Raw genomic sequence first — 19,048 nt, 5'->3', positions numbered from 1 at the left:
GTGCTCCCTGAGTAAGAGGAATATTTCCTAAAGACTTTACTAAGCAAAGAAGATCTAGAAATAAAAATCATTTGAATTGATTTTTGCCATTCATTTTATTTTGGGTCAGGCAACATCTAGTTTTGTTTATTACATAATCTTTTAATGCATAGGTTTGACATTTCAGTTATTCAATTCAACAGAGTACATTCAATTCAAATAAATAGACTGAGCACCTTCTTTTTAAAAAAAATTTAAATTTTATATTGGAGTATAGATGATTAACAATGTTGTGATAGTTTCAGGTGCACAGCAAAGCAACTCAGCCATACATATAGATATGTCCATTCTCCCCCAAACTCTCCTCCCATCCAGGCTGCCACATAACATTGAGCAGAGTTCCCTGTGCTGTACAGTAGGTCCTCGTTGGTTATCCATTTTAAATATAGCAGTCTGTACATGTCAGACTCAAACTCCCTAACTATCCCTTCCCCCCTGGTAACCATAAGCTTGTTCTCTAAGTCATTTATACAATGGAATATTACTCAGCCATTAAAAAGAATGAAATAATGCCATTTGCAGCAACATGGATGGACCTAGAGATTGTCATACTGAGTGAAGTAAGTCAGAAAGAGAAAGAGAAATATCGTATGCTATCGCTTATATGTGGAATCTAAAAAAAAATGATACAAATGAACTTATTTATAAAACAGGAACAGACACAGACTTTGAGCACCTTCTTTGTTCAGGGCATTGGTCTAGGTGGAGGGTTGGAGAAATGAATAAGGTATGTTGCATTCATTAATTCACTTTTGTCCATAAGTTTAAAAAGCATTTAAAGTTTAACATACCTATAATACAAAGTTTAGAAAATAACGTTTATAATTTTACTAACCAGAGGTCACCACTGCTAGTATTTTATTGTGTTTTCTTCCAGTCTTCTTTTCTAAACATATATCTTATATGTGACATATTCATATATGTATGTGTATATAAGTAATTTATATTTAAACACAGTTGAGATTTATTCATCCAACAAGCTTTTTTGCACTTACTGTATGTCAGGACATGTAGAGACTGTGAAAGGACACATTCTTTGCTCCTAAGGATGTCATAGTTTGATAGGGATATTGATTATTATTCAGTATGATAAGTGAAGTAGCATCTTGACTTAAGGAGACTAACTCTATCCCTCCCTTGTTAGGGGACCTGATCTGGGAAAGTTTCAGTGAGCAATTGTCTTTGCATCTGAGTTGAGTAGAGTAGAACATTCCCAATAGAAGAGGTAGCATATGACATATCACCCATGGACTATATTGTATAATGTGTTTGGGGCATTCCATGTGGTATCTTATTACTGAAGAGGAAGGGTGGTGGGACATGAGGCTGGGAAGGCCATGGAGCAGGGGCAGATCATGCTATGCTAGGAGTTTGGACTTGGTTCTTTGGCACTGGGCAGCTTTTGAAGAATTTTAAACAGAAGGGTTTTGTTGTTTTTTTATTTTTTTTATTTTTTGCGGTACGCGGGCCTCTCACTGTTGCGGCCCCTCCCGTTGCGGAGCACAGGCTCCGGACGCGCAGGCTCAGCGGCCATGGCTCACGAGCCCAGCCGCTCCGCGGCATGTGGGATCCTCCCGAACCGGGGCACGAACCCGCGTCCCCTGCATCGGCAGGCGGACTCTCAACCACTGTGCCACCAGGGAAACCCTGTTATTTTATTTTTTAAAGAGAGCTCTTTTTGATTGTATTGAGAAGGTAAGGGTTCAATGGAAAGACTGACTACTTAGACAATTATTATATATGTTGTTTATTCAGGATATCTTGTTAATTCTTATAATAACATTTTATCATGCTGTCTTCCCACAACAGTGCTGCATGTTTAAGATAAGTACAGCAAGACTTATTGTTTGCCATTACCTAGTAAGTTAAGGCAATTGTCTAGAATTCTGTACGTAGTGAGGCAAAGGCAGGTTTAGAATACAGATTTCTTGATCCTTAGGTTTCTGTTATTGTTGCTTTTACCCAGACTTTTCATGCAGGACCCATTTCCTTGGCACAAGTGATGTAGGTAGACACAACAATAGTTGTACCTTTTCCAAAGACTTCCAATAAATGAGGTTTTTTTTATTGTCTCAATGTGATCTTTGTACCAGAAGAGTCCTTGGAACCATATTTCATTCAAAGGAAGAATGAATTTGGAATGAAATTTTCCAAGGACACTATCAACTCCTTATTACTTCCAAATTAGTATTCCAGTGCTCTTAAGTGAATTCAGCTGCATCTAATTTTTTCAACAGAGAAAAACAACGTTGAGCTGAGTGAGAGGAATCGGAGAGAGTAGCAGTTGCACAGAATCTCTGGGGTGATGAGGTCACACTAGAGCTTTAGTATTCCAATTTTATCAGGGCTTATTTGAAACTGAAAATTATAATACAGACAAGGTGCCTTTAATGACTTTTCTCAGTTTCATCTGCAGCGTGGGAACAATGCTTCTGATGTGAAGATAATGACAGTAAAAGACATTTTGAAAGAAGTGGTTTATGAAAGGTTATCCAGTGACTTTGGAAGCAATGATCCAGCCTCAGTCTTAGTTTCCTAATCTGTAAAATGAAGTAGCGATGCCCACCTTACAGGACTGTTGTGAGAATTCACTAAGGTGACATTTTAAAGTAGCCATTATGGTGCCTTAGACTTAGCAAGTGCATATGCCCAGCCAATCTGTGTTCCCCTACATTGGGTTGATGGGACCAGATTCTGGTTCTTTTATTTCTCTATTTCTCTGTCTTGTAAGGATGCTGTGATGTAAGTCACTTAAGGACTCTTGAAATACAAGCTTTTCTAAATTGCAACTTCTGTCTAGGCCTTTTTATGGTGGGGGCAGAGTGGGGGAAGATTTGTAGAATCCATCTCTTACTTTTCTAATTAAAATCAATCTTCAGACATTGCCATATGCTGAGTTGGCTTCAGAATTTGTTTCATTTAGAAAGGAGATATTCTGTTTGGAGAGAGGATGTTTCTTTAATTACCCACATTGAAGTTTCTTCTGAATACTTTGAAGAGCTCTGTGACATGAGTTCTCGTTTTAATAATTCTTTGGACATAGATTTTGGCAAGCAATAATCAACTTGGCTTGAAGGACTGTGTGAATTCTACATGGCCTTCTTAAACCTTGGCATACTAACTTCATGTTGCAGAGTTACTGGAAACGAAGATATCAGAGGAATGACATCTTTACCATTTAAAACTATTTCAGATGTTGCCCTTTCTCGCCGTGGATGTTCGTGGTGGGTGTGACAGGATGTGGTACCTGATATTGCAGGAATGTCAAGGTGTTACTGCATCTAAAAACATATCACCAAATGGTGTTTATCAACTCACTCAATCTGAGACTCCTTGAACAGTCATAGGTACTTCACAGAGCAAAGTCACAGTATTGACCTTCAAAGAACTTATGGGCAGGAGACATACTGCCCATATGTTTACTTTAGCTGTGTTTTTTTTTTTTCGGGGATGGGGTAGGTGAGACTGTTGTTTTGTTGTTGTTTGAAGGATGAACGGGGATAGGGAACTGGGCTACATAGATCTGTGTGGTATGGTACAGGGAATGCATTATTGACCTGTATTAAGTTGGGCTGAAAGAATGGATATTGAGAATGGGGCAGCAGGACAGATTGTTCTGGCCTAGGGTGTGTCCTGGGAGAAGGCCAAGAGAGCTGAGGCTAGAGAAATGGATGAAGGTAGGTGTGGGGCAGTAACAGATGAGCAGAAGACTTCCCAATGGAGGTTTCACCATGGGGAGTGAGGCATGCTGACTTGTTTCAAGGAATGATAGTCATTGACAGAGACGGTTGGATCCAGGGAGAAAAGCAGGACATGGTTGTAGCTTTTTGAGCTCTGAAGCTGAGGTCCAGAAGAGGGGAGGTCTACAGTCTACCTGAAAGAGTTTAGCCTCTGTCTGAGATATAGCCATGCAGACATAGAGAACAGAGACATATATGGAAATTGGTTAAAGAAATGCTGAAGTTTTGCTAAAGACTAAGTGTGAGGAAGATTATAATATTAGTGATGTGATAGTACTGAGCATTTATTTTTGAATTTTTTGGCGGGATCTGTAGGATTTAGGGAAGAAAAAAGTGAACGTGGGAAAATCTTGCATATGACAGTGACCTATAGGTAACGGGAGATGGAGAAATACACTAAGGAATGGAGATTACTGTTCACACCGAACACTGGAGGCCAGGAGTCAACGATGCTATGACTGTAGAGAGCATGTGACCCTAGAGAAGACAGGGAAGAGAATTTTGTGACGTGTGTAGGACACACCCTACTTCTTAATTTTCATTGTAGTTTTGTAAACCACTCTAGGCAAACCCCTTTGGGACATGGATGGCACCGCTGTGATTTTTTGGCCAGATGGCTGAAATCAATTAAATCAGTTGCAAAAATCAGGAGCTCATTGAGGGGCATGTTTCCTATTTATCAACCTGGCTCTGCCAAGCATCAAGTCAACACTGATTAGCAATGTCCCACACCTGGGAGGGAGAGCCCAGCGCTGCCTGATTTCTGCCGAGGGCTCTGGCTTTTCTCTCTTTCTGATAACAGGATGGCAGATCTTGAAGCTCCGCAGCACTGGCCCTGCTCCTCGTCCCGTGGTGGCCCCTCTCTCCTCCCTGGGATCCTGAGGGCGTTGGGAACTGGTGACCCTTTTGTGGGGTTTGGCAGCCCATCTGAGGCTTTCGCTTCAGGGACAGAGCAGGTGGGGTTCTTGCGAAGACTTTTCTCCAGGAATGTGAAGACCTTTACGGTCTGGAAGCCTGTCAAGGCGTGCTCCTGGGGGAGGAGCCCTGCAGGACATCACGAGGAGGGCTCTTTAGCGATTAGATGTAGAATTTTGTGGAACGGAGAGAACTTTAAAAGTGATCATTTGGTATGCGGGTGGTTTTTAAACAGGCAAACGTTTTTGGCCGGTCTCTGGGATCCTATATTCTATTTAAAATTCTTCTATTTGCCTATTTCGATGGAGACAAGTAGATTAAATAAATGCTTGCCACCTGTAATAAGTGCTTGTCTCAGGATGGCATATAAAAGACATTGAATACATTTTCATTGAAATGAACTTGCTGACTGGCTGAAAGAATGAATAAAATAAAGTGCTATATACCCAGACCCCACAGTAAAAAGCCAGACTCTCCCCTTCACAGCTCTGTTTACTTTTTCCCTCCCCTCCCATCCCCTTCAATTCCTTCACAATCTATGGGACCTCCTTATCTTATAGAATTTCTCTAGACTTAGAACCAGGATTCCTCCTATCTGGCGTTTATTGTGGGCAATCAATGCCAGGAACTCTGAAAGCTTTGCTTTTTAAAACAGAATCTGTCTCCTTCCTTAAGTACCTTTCTTCCTCTAGTTGAACTTTATTTGGACTAAAGTAAAACTGAAGTTATTGAATCTCCATTAATCGATGATGTACTGAATAGCATATACTCTGTATAGACATGATACAGGACAGCCTTTGTTTACATTTGGCAGAAGTTATGGCTTCCGAGCTTTGGGAAATTCTAGAAAACATCCCTTGCCTTTTGTTTTTGGAAAAGTCAGGCTTTCCGGATGAAGCAATCAACAACGACAACAGTAACAAATATATGAGCACTGCCCCCTGCCCCCCATCATTAAGTTTCTGAACTTAAAGAAAGAAAGAAAAGCAAAAACCCAAGCCAAGCAAGGTGACCTTTTCTGTGTTGGAGATCTAAAAGAAAGTTTGGATAGTATTTTGGGTTTTTTCTGGAAAAGCATTTTAACACCTGAATTTCTTTGTCTTGTAAGCAAACCCTCAAAACTGTACTTTGAAATTAAACATAGGAAAGAAGAATCAACACTAGGAAAGAGCTTGACCACCGTATGGGGAAGGACCCAGGACAGAACAAAATGCAGACCCATGCCTCTTGTTTGCTGTTTCATTTAGTAAAATGTGATGTGCTTCTCTCTGCCTGATTTTGTCTGTCTAGCAAAATGGGGAAACTGTGCTACTTATCAGTAAATAACGTTTCTAGTAGCCACATTATTTAGGAAGTGGTGGTATTATAAATACCTCCCCTGCTGCCTGCTAAATTGTAAAAGGAGCGGGATTTAGTGAGAGAGGTGTTCTCAGAGACCTTAATATAACATCTTTTTTAAGATACTCAAGCACCATTAACTGATCATTTGGGTGGGAGGAGATAGCTGCATGTAGGTAAAGGCAAAAATGTGTCTTGTTGGGGCTTCCCTGGTGGCGCAGTGGTTGGGGGTCCGCCTGCCGATGCAGGGGACACAGGTTCGTGCCCCGGTCCGGGAAGATCCCACATGCCGTAGAGCGGCTGGGCCCGTGAGCCATGGCCGTTGAGCCTGCGCGTCCGGAGCCTGTGCTCCGCAGCGGGAGAGGCCACAACAGTGAGAGGCCCGCGTACCGCAAAAAAAAAAAAAAAATGTGTCTTGTTGAAAATACGAGAGTAAGTTGAACTTTAATGAGTGATTCTATAAGGACCTGGGTGCTGAGTCTGTGGCTAACTCAGGCTCCTGGCCTCTCTTTCTGGTCTGCTTTGGCTTCTGCAGTGTTTATTAATGTTCACAGGCAGCCTCTGCAACACCTCCCCACCGCAGCCCTTAAGGTGTTGGGCCCACACCCTCCTTTCTGGCCTCCACTACCTCCTCCAGCAGTTCTCCTAGAATCCCAGCCGTGGCTGCTTCCCTGACCTAAGCTCTGAGACTGTCCTGGGCAGTGGCTGCGTCCTTTGTTCCTTGGCCTCTTTGCGCCAAGCATACTGTCGAGTGCTTAATAGGCACCTGGCTGTTTGAAGTAATGTACAAATGAATTAATGAACTGAGTTTACAAACATGTAAGCAGCTAACCAGGCAAAACGAGGTGAGTGCTAACTTAAAACACTAAGATACTGTGGAGGGTAAGAGAACAGCAATAAATCTACAGGGAATTACAAAACCCCTCAGAGGGGCAGCATTAGAAGGTCAGGAGTGTTTCCAGGCACAGGAAAATGTGAGCAAATGTGCAGAAGCATCAAAGTACATGGGGCAAATGGGCAATATTAAATAATCTGGTGGAGATGCAGGGGATCTGAGCCTGAGAAGAGAGTTTGCAGCTTATAAATCACCTGAGATGGCCAGCCAAGGAGCGGTTGGGACAGCCTGGTGGTGCAGGGCAGGGACCCTGGCCGTCCTGCCACCGCATACTAGTAGCCTGACCTTAGGCAGATCTCTAAGCCCCTATGTCTTTGTTTCCTCATCTGAGAAATGAGGGTAGGGTAACTCTGGTGCTGGTATCAAAAGGTAGATGGGGGCTTCCCTCGTGGTGCAGTGGTTAAGAATCTGCCTACCAATGCAGGGGACATGGGTTCGAGCCCTGGTCCAGGAAGATCCCACATGCCGCGGAGCAACTAAGCCCGTGCACCACAACTACTGAGCCCTCGTGCCACAACTACTGAAGCCCATGTGCCTAGAGCCCATGCTCTGCACTCAACAAGAGAAGCCACCGCAATGAGAAGCCCGCACACTACAACAAAGAGTAGCCCCCACTCGCCGCAACTAGAGAAAGCCTGTGCGGAGCAGCGAAGACCCAACACAGCCAAAAATAAATAAATAAAATAAATTTATACATAAAAAAAAAGGTGGATGGAAGAGAATAGAGAGTAAGGCTTTGGGAACAGTAAGGAGGCCTTTTGATCAGCCAGTGCCTCATACCACCCCTGCCCATAATGGACATTCAATAAATAAGTGAATGAGTGAATGAATGAATGAATGAATGATCCAGATGAGTGCCCAGGGCAGAAAACTAGGGCAGTGGCTGTGGGAATGTACAAGTTAATTTTGCTACTTGCTCTCAGCTCTGAAAGAAGTTTGGATGAAAGAAGTTTGAAACCTTAAAAAATAGTTTTATTTTTTTAACCAGTGTTTGTTTTTACCTATGCATATTTTAACTATTAATCTAAATTGATAAAAGATGATTATAATAATATAGCTGATGTAATTATGTTTATAATTTGGAGAGGAAATTTAAAAGAATATTATGTGTAAAAACAATTTAGAGAAATCCTGAGAAGGGGGACAACCCTTTGCATTTTATAATGCTTTGGGGTTTCTTTGTTGTTTTTTTGTTTATTAAGAATATTTTCTTTTTTTTTTTCACAGCTGAATACTTTCCAAGCAGTTTTGACATCTGATAAGTCTGACACCTACGCCCTCTTTCTTTATCCTGCCAATGGCCTTCAGTTCTTTGGAACCCGCCCCAAAGAATCTTACAATGTCCAGCTCGAGCTTCCAGCCCGGGTGGGCTTCTGCAGAGGGGAGGTCGGTGACCTGAAGAGAGAGGGACCATATTTCAGCTTGACTAGCACTGAACAGTCTGTGAAAAATCTCTACCAGTAAGTAACATGGGGCTTATGCCCTTTCTTGTTGGAATGTAAAGACCCTTAGGAGCTACCTAAACTCGAGTGGCCCTACTCATTAAATATCATCTCCGTGGTTTCTAAGCAAGGGACCAGATCAAAACCAGGAAATAGGCTAGACCCTGGGAGGAGCACATTGACCAAAATATAAAGTCTTTTATTTTTCCTGCCCTATTGGCTATAGATACTGGAAACAGAACTCTGTGTGTGTGTGTGTGTGTGTGTGTGTGTGTGTGTGTGTGTGAGAGAGAGAGAGAGAGCACAGCCAGTGAGGCTTGCTATGGAAATCATTGCCCTTGGAACCACATAAAAATACCCAGTAATACAACTGCCCAGGCTGAGGTTTTTCCAGGTTAATCGTTTCACAGCCGGAGACGTTGTGAGTTAGTCTTTTGGACAGATAGGTGTTAAAAGTTAAGAGTAGTGTAATTTGGGGAAAAAAAAGGAAAACCAAACAGATTGGTAGATTTTTGGAAGTCTCAGGATTTCTCAGTGGCTTCATTATCTGAAATTGTCCTGAGGGTTTTCCATGCAATGCCTGGGACCAAGCACATTCCTTAGTCCCATCACACAAGCTCACTCTGCTAGTCCACATCATGCCCAGTATCTGGGTTAGCACCTGTTGATATTTAATAATTTCCAGGCTCTAAAAAAAATCTCTGCTTTTATCCCTTCCCTGAATACTGGTCTAGAAGGCAGACAGAGAATACTTTGGTTACCTGGCCTCCCTTGATGCCTCTAAGTTTCGTTACATGATTCCTGGGTATTGGAACATCTTACACTTTTGCATGCCATCTGCTTTACTCAGAGACCAGAGAGCGGGCCCTACAACCAAATAGGGTTACTGAGAGCTGACATTTATTGAGAGCTTACTGTATGCCAACATTGTGCTACACACTTTCCAGAAGTTCTCTTAATTAAAACTCAGGGGGTGAGTTCTTCTCTTTTCTCAATGTGACACATGAGCTTAGGGAAGTTAAATTGCCTATAATCTCAAAGTTATGAAGTGGCAAAGCCAAAATTCAACCACAAGTCTGGAGCTCTGAACTACTTATTTTATGCTGAATCCTGGCCTGCTTTCCCCTTCTCATGACTCATGTCGGACATCTTTTTTGTTTTTTTTTGGAGTACGCGGGCCTCTCACTGTTGTGGCCTCTCCCGTTGCGGAGCACAGGCTCCGGACGCGCAGGCTCAGCGGCCATGGCTCACGGGCCCAGCCGCTCCGCGGCATGTGGGATTTTCCCGGTCCAGGGCACGAACCCATGTCCCCTGCATCGGCAGGCGGACTCTCAACCACTGCGCCACCAGGGAAGCCATGTCGGACATCTTTTGAGCTCCACCAAGGTGGCCTTTTAGTCTTGACTCTGGAGAAAACTTTAGATCCTTGTTCTCTCTCCCCTGGTTCCACCCTCCTCTTCTACTCTGGAGCCCATAGGTTCTCTGCCTCTCAGACATTATCGAGAGCTCACCATGGGTCAAGACCTGGAAAGAGAAAGATGTCTAAGGCCCAGGCCCTGCACGCAAGCAACCTGCACTCTCCTAGAGTAGACGGACAAACAACAGTTCCAGAGCATGGGAGTAAGTGCTAACACCTCCTCAGGGTACAGGAGGCAGTGAGGGCCGAAAAACCGGAGGGAAAAAGCAGACGTGTTCCCCCCACCATAGCCGTAATGGCCTCTAAGAACTCACACAGACACACGCACGCACACACGTACACACATACACCACTTCCATTTACCTCCCTCCATGCCTACCTCATCTTTATCTTTCATGCTTCATAGAAACCTCTGAGTTGCTTGATTGAAAGTAGAAGATATGGGGCCAAAATGACCGTCAGAGGAATTTTTCTTTAGTAGAATCTGTATTTAGTATAAAAACTAAAATAGGGCTTCCCTGGTGGTGCAGTGGTTGAGAGTCCGCCTGCCGATGCAGGGGACACGGGTTCGTGCCCTGGTCCGGGAAGATCCCACATGCCACGGAGCCGCTGAGCCTGCGCGTCTGGAGCCTGTGCTCCGCAGCGGGAGAGGCCACAACAGTGAGAGGCCCGCGTACCACAAAAAAACAAACAAACAAAAACAAACAAACAAACAAATGAAAATAAAGTACAAACAATGCCGAGAAATGTGAAATAAAAGTAAAAATTACCCATTCTCACTACTTCAAGTGATAACAATTATTAACAGTCATTCCAGAATTTTAGGTTTATGCAAAACCTTTCTCAAAACCAAAATGGTTCTTTTGTTATACATATGGCATCTTCCCATTTACTGTCTATGGGTGTCTTTCAGTAAGATATCTGTTATATTATTATTTGAACGCTATAAAACATGGCATCATATATAGCCTGTATTATTAAGACAATAACTTATTGATGAACATTTAACTTATTTCTGTTTTTTCCTTTTATAATTATTGTTTCAGTAAACAAAATAGTACACATTGCTCAGATGCTCATTTGTCTTAAAGATAAATTCTTGAAAGTAGAATTGCTGAGAAAGGATATATGCAGTGTAACATTTTAATGTATGCTAACCAACTGCCCTTCAGAAACCCTGCATCAACTTATGTTCTCACCAGTAAGGAGGGCTGTGATCAACAGTGTCTGTTTCCTACAAGCTTCTAATCTTTCTAGTATTTGTGAATCTGATAGGTGTAAAATGTTCATATTTTCACTCTACTTTCTTTGATTACTAGTAAAACTGAACACCTTTTCATATGGTTAATAGCCATTTCTTTGCTATTTTCTATTGAGGTGTTTACAAAGACCTTTAACAAATAAGAAAAACCTAGTAAAGATATTTCCTCTCAAATGCTGTGAATGTTTTTATCCAGTTGTTCATCTTTAAAGTTAGTTGTGATCTAGAAGGTATAAGTTTAGGGTTGTCAAAGTTATTGGCCTTTTCCTTTATGATTTCAGGTCTTGGTATTATTCTTAGAAAGGCCTTCTCTACCTCCAAATCATAGAAATGTTCCTCAATTTAATCTTCTATTTTACATTTATTTATTTATTTATTATTTATTTATCTGGTGTGTGTGTGTGCTTTATTGAATTATAGTTGATTTACAATGTTGTATTAGTTTCAGGTGTACAGCAAGGTGATTCAGATATATATATATGTTTTCAAATTCTTTGCCATTATAGGGTATTACAAGATACTGAATATAGTTCCCTGTGCCATTCAGTAGGTCCTTATTGGTTATCTATTTTATATATAGTAGTGTGTATATGTTAATCTCAAACTCCTAATTTATCCCTCCCCGCCTTTCTCCTTTGGTAACCATAAGTTTGTTTTCTATGTCTGTGGGTCTGTTTCTGTTTTGTGAATAAGTTTAGTTGTATTTTTTTTTTTTAAGATTCCATATATAAGTGATATCATTTGATATTTGTCTTTCTCTGCCTGGCTTACTTCACTTAGTATGATAATCTCTAGGTCCTTCCATGTTGCTGCAAATGGCATTATTTCATTCTTTTTTATGGTTGAGTAGTATTCCATTGTATATATGTACCACATCTTCTTTATCCGTTCATCTGTCAATGGACATTTATGTTGGTTCCATGTCTTGGCTATTGTAAATAGTGTTGCAATGAACATTGGGGTGCATGTATCTTTTTGAATTATAGTTTTCTCTGAATATATGCCCAGGAGTGAGTGGGATTGCAGGATCATATGGTAGCTCTATTTTTAGTTTTTTAAGGAACCTCCATACTGTTTTCCATAGTGGCTGTTATCAATTTACATTCCCACCAACAATATAGGAGGGTTCCTTTTTCTCCACACCCTCTCTAGCATTCATTAGTTAAAATTTCAAAAATATGCAGAAAAGTGGAGGGAGTCATCTAGATTTACAAGCTATTGACATTTTGCCATCTTCATCATTTTTTCTTTTTTGCATAAGTAATTTAAAGTAAGTGACACACAGCATGCCATTCACTCCTCAATGCTTCAGTATGCATCTCTAAAAAATAAAGTTATTCTCCTAGTCAATGGAATTGTTGTCTTCCTCAAACTTGTCTCATAATTATAAGCTCAGAGGTCATAAATTATAAATTCATAGTGTGTTTGTCATAACTCTTCTTCTGCACATTTAAATATGAATGTACACATTTGTATTTTTTGAGATTATACTTTTCTATGTCCTGGAAGACAGTAGTTACTAAGTACTTATTACATGCAGGGCCCCATGCTGAACATTTTATGTGATTTTCTAACTTAATCCTCCTAACAACCCAGGGAGGAAGGCACTGTCATCTCATTTTGTAGCCTTGTTTTCCTTTCTAGGAAATAAATTAAGTTCTTTCTGTCGCTAAGCTTTCCAAATGACCTTGGATTTTAGGATAAACTCAAACTGGCTACTTTCTCATCATGCCCAATGACAAAAGCTAGGGTAGTGATTTATATTTAATTAGAAGATCATTTTATTTAGCTTTTATCTGTCATAATTTGTATTTTCCTACTCTTTTAAGCTTTTATAGTTTTCTGTTTCTGACTTCAAGAAGAAATTTCACAGCTGCAACACCTCTGATGTGATAATAAACTCAACATCCTCAGATCTTCAGAATTCTCTCTTATCTTCTTTAGGGTTCCTTGCTTGCTTGCCAAAAAGCACTGGCATTAATTCTTAGAACCTACCAAGTCTACATAGCATACCGCACAAAGGATCACAGTTTTGCTTTCTACGCTCCTGTTTCCCTGAACTAATTACAACAGCAGCAGTGGCAACAACAACAATACGCAAGGGGGTGGGGATTGATTGATTCTTGGAATTGTGTTAAAAATATTATTGCTATAGAAATCCACATGAATATGATGAGTACCAACCCAAATGAGCAAAAGTCTCTTGCCCTTGTATGACTCAATGAATTTCCTGTTGTCTTATTAGTCATTAACTGATTTCTCATGGACTGACTTTTGAGGAAATCCCACAGCATGAGAGACTTAGAGCCTGGTGTTTGGGCCATATGCCAGAGAGTACAGAGATGGGTGTATTCAAGCCAGCCAGACCCTTTGTTCCTTCAGGTTTTTTCTTATTTTTTTGAAATTGTGTATGGGGTTATCCTCTTTGGAATGTATCACTGACTAAAATAATGGATCGCTGGGATATTTGGAAGGCTGAATGGAGCCCGTATTCTTTTCTAGTGGGGGAAACGCGTGAGCTCCCTGGCTTCAGATGTTTCTGGATACCTCTCACCTGTGACCCGTGGCAGTTTGATTAACTTGCTTTCTTATTTTCCCCTTAATTTTGTTCTACATTGGCTCAACATTTTTGAGACTTAGGCATTTCTATTCCTTTGAATTTTTTGACATGGGTTCACCAGTCTCTGTGAATTAGTTGATTGATTAGTCCACATGACTAAACCGCAAAATGTCTCTAACATTCTGTGATGTGGAGTAAGATAATTAGGATGTGCACTGACTAGTGTATTAGTTTTCTGACGTAATGTGGATGTTCAGAACACGGGCTTTGGTGGTAGTGCTGAGTTCAAGTCCAAGCTCTGTCAGTTATTAATTGTGCAACCTTAAGACGATTAATCTCTCTAAACCTGTTTTCTCCTCTGAAAAATCGGTCATGATCACTTGCCCCTACCTTGCAAGTTGTGTTGAAGAATGTTTAACACTTGGCATGTAACTAACTCTCAAATAAAAAATATTGTTTAAGGGTTTGGCAAAAATGTTTAAGCATATGTTTTCTTGAGTTTGTTAAAAGTAGAGGAAGAATAGGGCTTCCCTGGTGGCGCAGTGGTTGAGAGTCCACCTGCCAATGCAGGGGACATGGGTTTGTGCCCGGGTCTGGGAAGATCCCACATGCTGCGGAGCGGCTGGGCCCGTGAGCCGTGGCCGCTGAGCCTGCGTGTCCGGAGGCTGTGCTCCACAACGGGAGAGGCCCGCATACCGAAAAAACAAAATAAATTTAAAAACATAAAAGTAGAGGAAGGATAAAATATTCCCACATTCCCTATTTGTTTTCAAATAGCCATTGAGATAAAACATGTAGAGCAGAATTCTGATTTGAGGGTCTGGCATTCGGTAGACACATGGCCTTTGAAACCCATTGTTAAATAAGAGGTAGTTTACATCAAAATTCCAGTATGATCTTTAGTTACCGTGTAAGTCTGGTTTTATTTGGGTTTCCTGCCAGTGAAAACTCTGAATCTGATCTTAATAGTCCTTCAGTTTTAAATTAAATCGCTCGCCTTTGTGGGAAGGTGGTGGATGGACACTTTTGTGACAAAGTCCTGTTTCCGTTTTATTTAGACACAGCAACCTGGGGATTCCTGGAGTGTGGGCTTTTCATATCGGCAGCACCTCCCCATTGGATAATGTCAGGCCAGCGACAGTTGGAGGAGACCTTTCCAAAGCCCACCCTCCGGCTCCCCTGGGACATCCCTTCAGCCGCGCTGCGGCCCTGGAGGGTGACTACACTGAGGACAACTTGGATTATTATGATGAGAATGAGGAGGACGTCGAATACCCCTCCCCTGCTGAGCCAGAGGAAGCATCGAATGGCCACAGCACAGTCGATGTTTCCTTCCACTCGAAAGCTGATTCGAGGCCGTTAGGAGGTGGGATCTCTCCGCCAGATTCTGACCTGGCCTCCCCTTTGCCACGTCCAACATCTAGGGATGGGCCTGAAACAGACTCTGCCACCTTGAACCCTCAAACCAAAGAGGGGAGAACTCATGGGGAGATAGATGCCCCGGATTTAAAAGGCCGAGTTGAGTCTTCTGAACAGCCAGGGACCACAGTCCCTGCTCCACCAGAGACTGGAGATTCACTGGATCCTTCCCAGCAAGCCCCGCCTCCCTACCCAGATGGACGGGCACAGCCTGCAGACAGGGATGTTCCTCCAGCCCATCCAGGAGGAGAGGCCGTTCTTCCAAATTACCCCGGGCCGGATCACACTCCACCCCTGGGTCGCAGGAGGCAAGTGGTCGGAGTGGAGGACGACATCAGTTCCAACACCGAGGGTAAGTGGGTTTGAACACTGGGTACTAAAGAATTCATTGAAAAAATGCTGATCTTCCAGAGAGTCGTGAATTTTCTCTCAAGCGAGTTGAGGAAGAGTTTCGCAAAAAGAGGCTTGGGACTGATTTCTAAAACCCATTGTTTCAGGAGATGGAGTATCTTTCCTTTGCCAAAGAAATCTTGGCAGGCAAATTCTTTTTGGAATCTCTTGACCATTACTAATGTTTTATTTATTTATTTATTTATTTTTAAAATGGGCCTCATGAATCCCGTGGGGAAGAACTGGGGTTGCTCGTGCCAGCTGTGCTCTCACGTGGAATGAAGTTATTTCAGTTTGAAAGTTCAGCAAAGGTAAAGTGTTTTGAGGCTTCGCACACATTACGGTACTGGAGGGCTTCAGGCTTTAGTTTCAAGCAGCGAGCTGTGCTGGCTCGGATGAACATTCCGGCTTCTTCCTCTGTGATGGGATGACCCCGGTGCTCCCCTTGCTTAGAGACACGGCGGTGGGCTGTGGGAGAGGCGACCCCTGGGGAGAGAAAACTGCGAACCACCTGTGTCTTGTCATGTCCGGTTCACGGCTGTGCAGCTGTGCTAGTCAGCTCCCCGGAGCCTTGCCCTCATTTCATGACTCACTGACCAGAGCTAGGGGCCAGCAGAGAACTGCCCAGGGGAGGTGACGGTTAATTAATACAGACACGGAGCCCATGTCAGCTTCTACTGAAGGCGAGACTTGTCATGTCAGCTCTTTCTTCCCAGTCAGGAATGTAAACACCTGAATGGGAAACTGGCCACGGATTCATCCCATTTGTTCCAGGGACTGCGCATCTGACCTCTGACAGGAGGAGAGAGGTCAGAGGTGAAAGCATTCTTTAGGACCTTTGTTTATTTTTTCCTTCACCTTTTCTGTTTCCCATACTTTTTATGGTAAAACAGGTTGACCTAGCAGAGGGTCTTCCAGGTGGCTCTGCTGTGGTCCTGATCTGCAAGAATTTGCTTGAAGAAGCCCTTCTTTCAGGAGAGGTGAAACTGTTCTGTAACTAAGGCAGCATCGTGTAAAGATTAGAGGGAGAACGTTGGTGTAGGTTTGAATCCTGGCCGTCACGCTGTCCGGGTGACACTTTATGCTAGTAGCGCCCAAGCCTCCAGTTTCTCCTAAATTTGTCGAGAGGATTAAAAGAGATCACGAAGTTCTTAGGCTAGCGTCTGTACTAGTTGGATCTTAATAAATGGTGGCTGCTGTTACTAATTATAGAGGATTTAAAGCAGTGGGAATGGGGGTGGGGTAGTAGAGAATGAAGAGCGGGCTTGTTAAAAGCTTGTGCCTTAATTTGTGCCTAAGGACCACATTTCTCTCAAGTTGAAGATGTGAAGTTTATTGGAAGGCTTCAGAACCTTCACACCCTTCTGATAGTCTCCTGAATTTTCAGCATAAGTGCCGTCTATCTAAACAAAATGTAAAGCCAAGTATCAAAGACGCTTTGATCAAAGAGATTTTTGAGGTAAAGATGTGCTCCTATGTGGTCTTTTCATTTGTGGGTTGTGATTTCCTGCTCTGGGAAGAGCTTGGAATATTAGAAAGCAGATCCCTGGGGTGAGTTGTTAAAGGGTTAAGAAGAAGGGACTGCACATCCTGCTTTGAACTGTGAGGGGCTGGATAAGCTCTAATAGCTGTAGGGGTCTAGGGAACTGGCCATAGAGAAAAACAGGCAGCAGCGAGAACCCTCGCGGGGCATGACCATGATACTTATCAGCTTCTGGATGACGTCTACCACTGACATCTTAGAAATGGCAAAACGCCTTCGAAACAGCTGGTTAATACGGTGAAACATTTAGGAAAATAAATCTAACTAGAGGTTTTTGAAACTCGAAGAAAAAAAAAATAAACCACCATATTAGCAGACAGGGAAAGCTTTAAAACTTGAAAGCAGAAAGGGAAAAATAGGTGAACCTCTGGTTTCACCTCAGGCTGTAGGAAGACTCGGTATCCATGGGGAATTCGTTCCAGGATCCCCCGCAGATACCAAAATCTCTGGATGCTCAAGCCCCTTAGTCAGCCCTCCGTATCCACGGTTCTGCATCCTCAGGCCCCCCCACCTGCGGGTTCCCCTAACCGCAGATCCTTAACATTGCACAGGATCTGCCGTTCCTTGAATCCACGGAGATACCGGGGAGCTGACTGTATAGAACCATGCAATTGTTAATTACTTGGTTTTTCTTGGCAGTGAACTTTGTTTTTTCAAACAAAACATTGGCATCCCAGAGGTCCATCAGGCAAAAGTGGACTCCCTCTGGGAAAGCCAGTGGGCGGGGTGGCAGAGACTCACACCAAAGAGCGCCTGCTAACTGTCCAGCCTCAAGCCATCTTGACCAGCTTTTCCTACTGATGCAGTGGAGGAGTGTGGATTTTGGTGTTTGATGGAGTTGAGCTTGATTCCCAGCTCTGCCGTGTGGTTTGGGATAAGACATTTTCTCTGTTTGACTCTCATTTTCTTCAGCTATAAAATGGAGATAACGTGGACCTCATCAAAGAGTCGCGAGAATTAAAATTGGGCATGGAAGCACCGTGCCCAATAAATTTTAGTTTCCCCTTGAAGCTTCATAGTAGTCAGCTTGGTAAACCAAGAAATTAAAATTTAAAGCCCTCCCCCAAATATCTCTCCCTTCTCTTTAAATTTTTTTTTCCCTCTTAGAGCCTCTTTTTATAGACTTTTTATTGAGAAATCTAGATTCTTTTAAGATCATGTCCGCACCAGGCAAGAATGTCCCAATTTCACTCTAGTTCTAGCCTCGAGCGTATTATTTGCTTTGTTCTGTTTTCATAGACCACAGAACCGGCAGTAAATTGGATGCACAAGCTTTCTCTGTCTCAGGGGTCTTACTTCTCCAAGCAGCTCTGGAAGCTTGTTGTCAAACCAAAAGTTACCTGAGCACCTACCATGTGCCCTTCTCTGACTGGGGCACGAGTGGAAGTTTTCACTGGTATTTATCAAATGTCCACTCAGACTCTGAGAGGAAACTTTGCTTGGATTGCACTAGCACAGTTGATCCTCAGAATTGCCCTGTGGGGTAGATACTATTATCCTTCTCACAGTACAAAGAAGGAAATTGAAGACTGAAAATACTGAGTGATTTGTCTGCGTAAGAGGCAGACCAGTACTGCAGCGAAGCCATGGAAGATTAGAGCAAGCTGCCAGGTAGCACAGCGCAGGGCAGATTCACCTGTGGTGCCATCAGGGAAGTCTTCATGGAGGAGGGGGGCTTGAGCCAGGCCGTGAGGTCGGAGTCTCAGTTTAGAGAGGGAGAAAGTGGGGCATATTCTGGACAGAGGAGTGACAGGAGTGGAGGTGGTGAGGTGGAAATGGAGAGGGAGTGAGGGAGTGAGTGAGTTGGGGGCGGGGGATGTGAGAGGCAGCTGCCATTGAGGCTCCAGATGCCTAGGACCAGAGACTGCCAGTGTTGTAGGCAGCAGGACAAGCTTGATTCACAGAGGTCGTAGAGATTTTTAAACCTGCCCAGGGGGTGCAATGGGAAGCTTAATTTGACCTCAGTCTGCATGATGAATTAGAAAGGGGGAGGGACACCTGGCTTTCAGAGACCTCATGTGTTCTCACTCCACCGTGGGATCCTGTTGATTCTACTTAGACGGCATTCACGCAGGGCAGGCCCAGGGTG

At 42.9% G+C, this 19,048-nt stretch overlaps 1 protein-coding gene across 1 annotated transcript in view; it reads left to right on the top strand.

Annotated features, from left to right (window-relative positions):
- The window catches only part of NID2 (nidogen 2), a 78,857-nt gene that overhangs the window by 2,467 nt on the left and 57,342 nt on the right, over window positions 1-19,048 (top strand). The window contains exons 3-4 of the mRNA XM_029237722.1: window positions 8,155-8,387; window positions 14,666-15,378. Of these exons, the coding sequence (XP_029093555.1) occupies window positions 8,155-8,387; window positions 14,666-15,378 (946 nt within the window). The remainder of the gene's footprint in view (window positions 1-8,154; window positions 8,388-14,665; window positions 15,379-19,048) is intronic.

Source organism: Monodon monoceros, unplaced genomic scaffold (assembly GCF_005190385.1).
Source record: "Monodon monoceros isolate NGI ecotype Baffin Bay Population unplaced genomic scaffold, NGI_Narwhal_1 Super_Scaffold_21, whole genome shotgun sequence".
Lineage (NCBI taxonomy): Eukaryota > Metazoa > Chordata > Mammalia > Artiodactyla > Monodontidae > Monodon > Monodon monoceros.
Note: the sequence above shows the minus strand (reverse complement) of the source record. Positions and strands in the feature narration are given on the sequence as shown.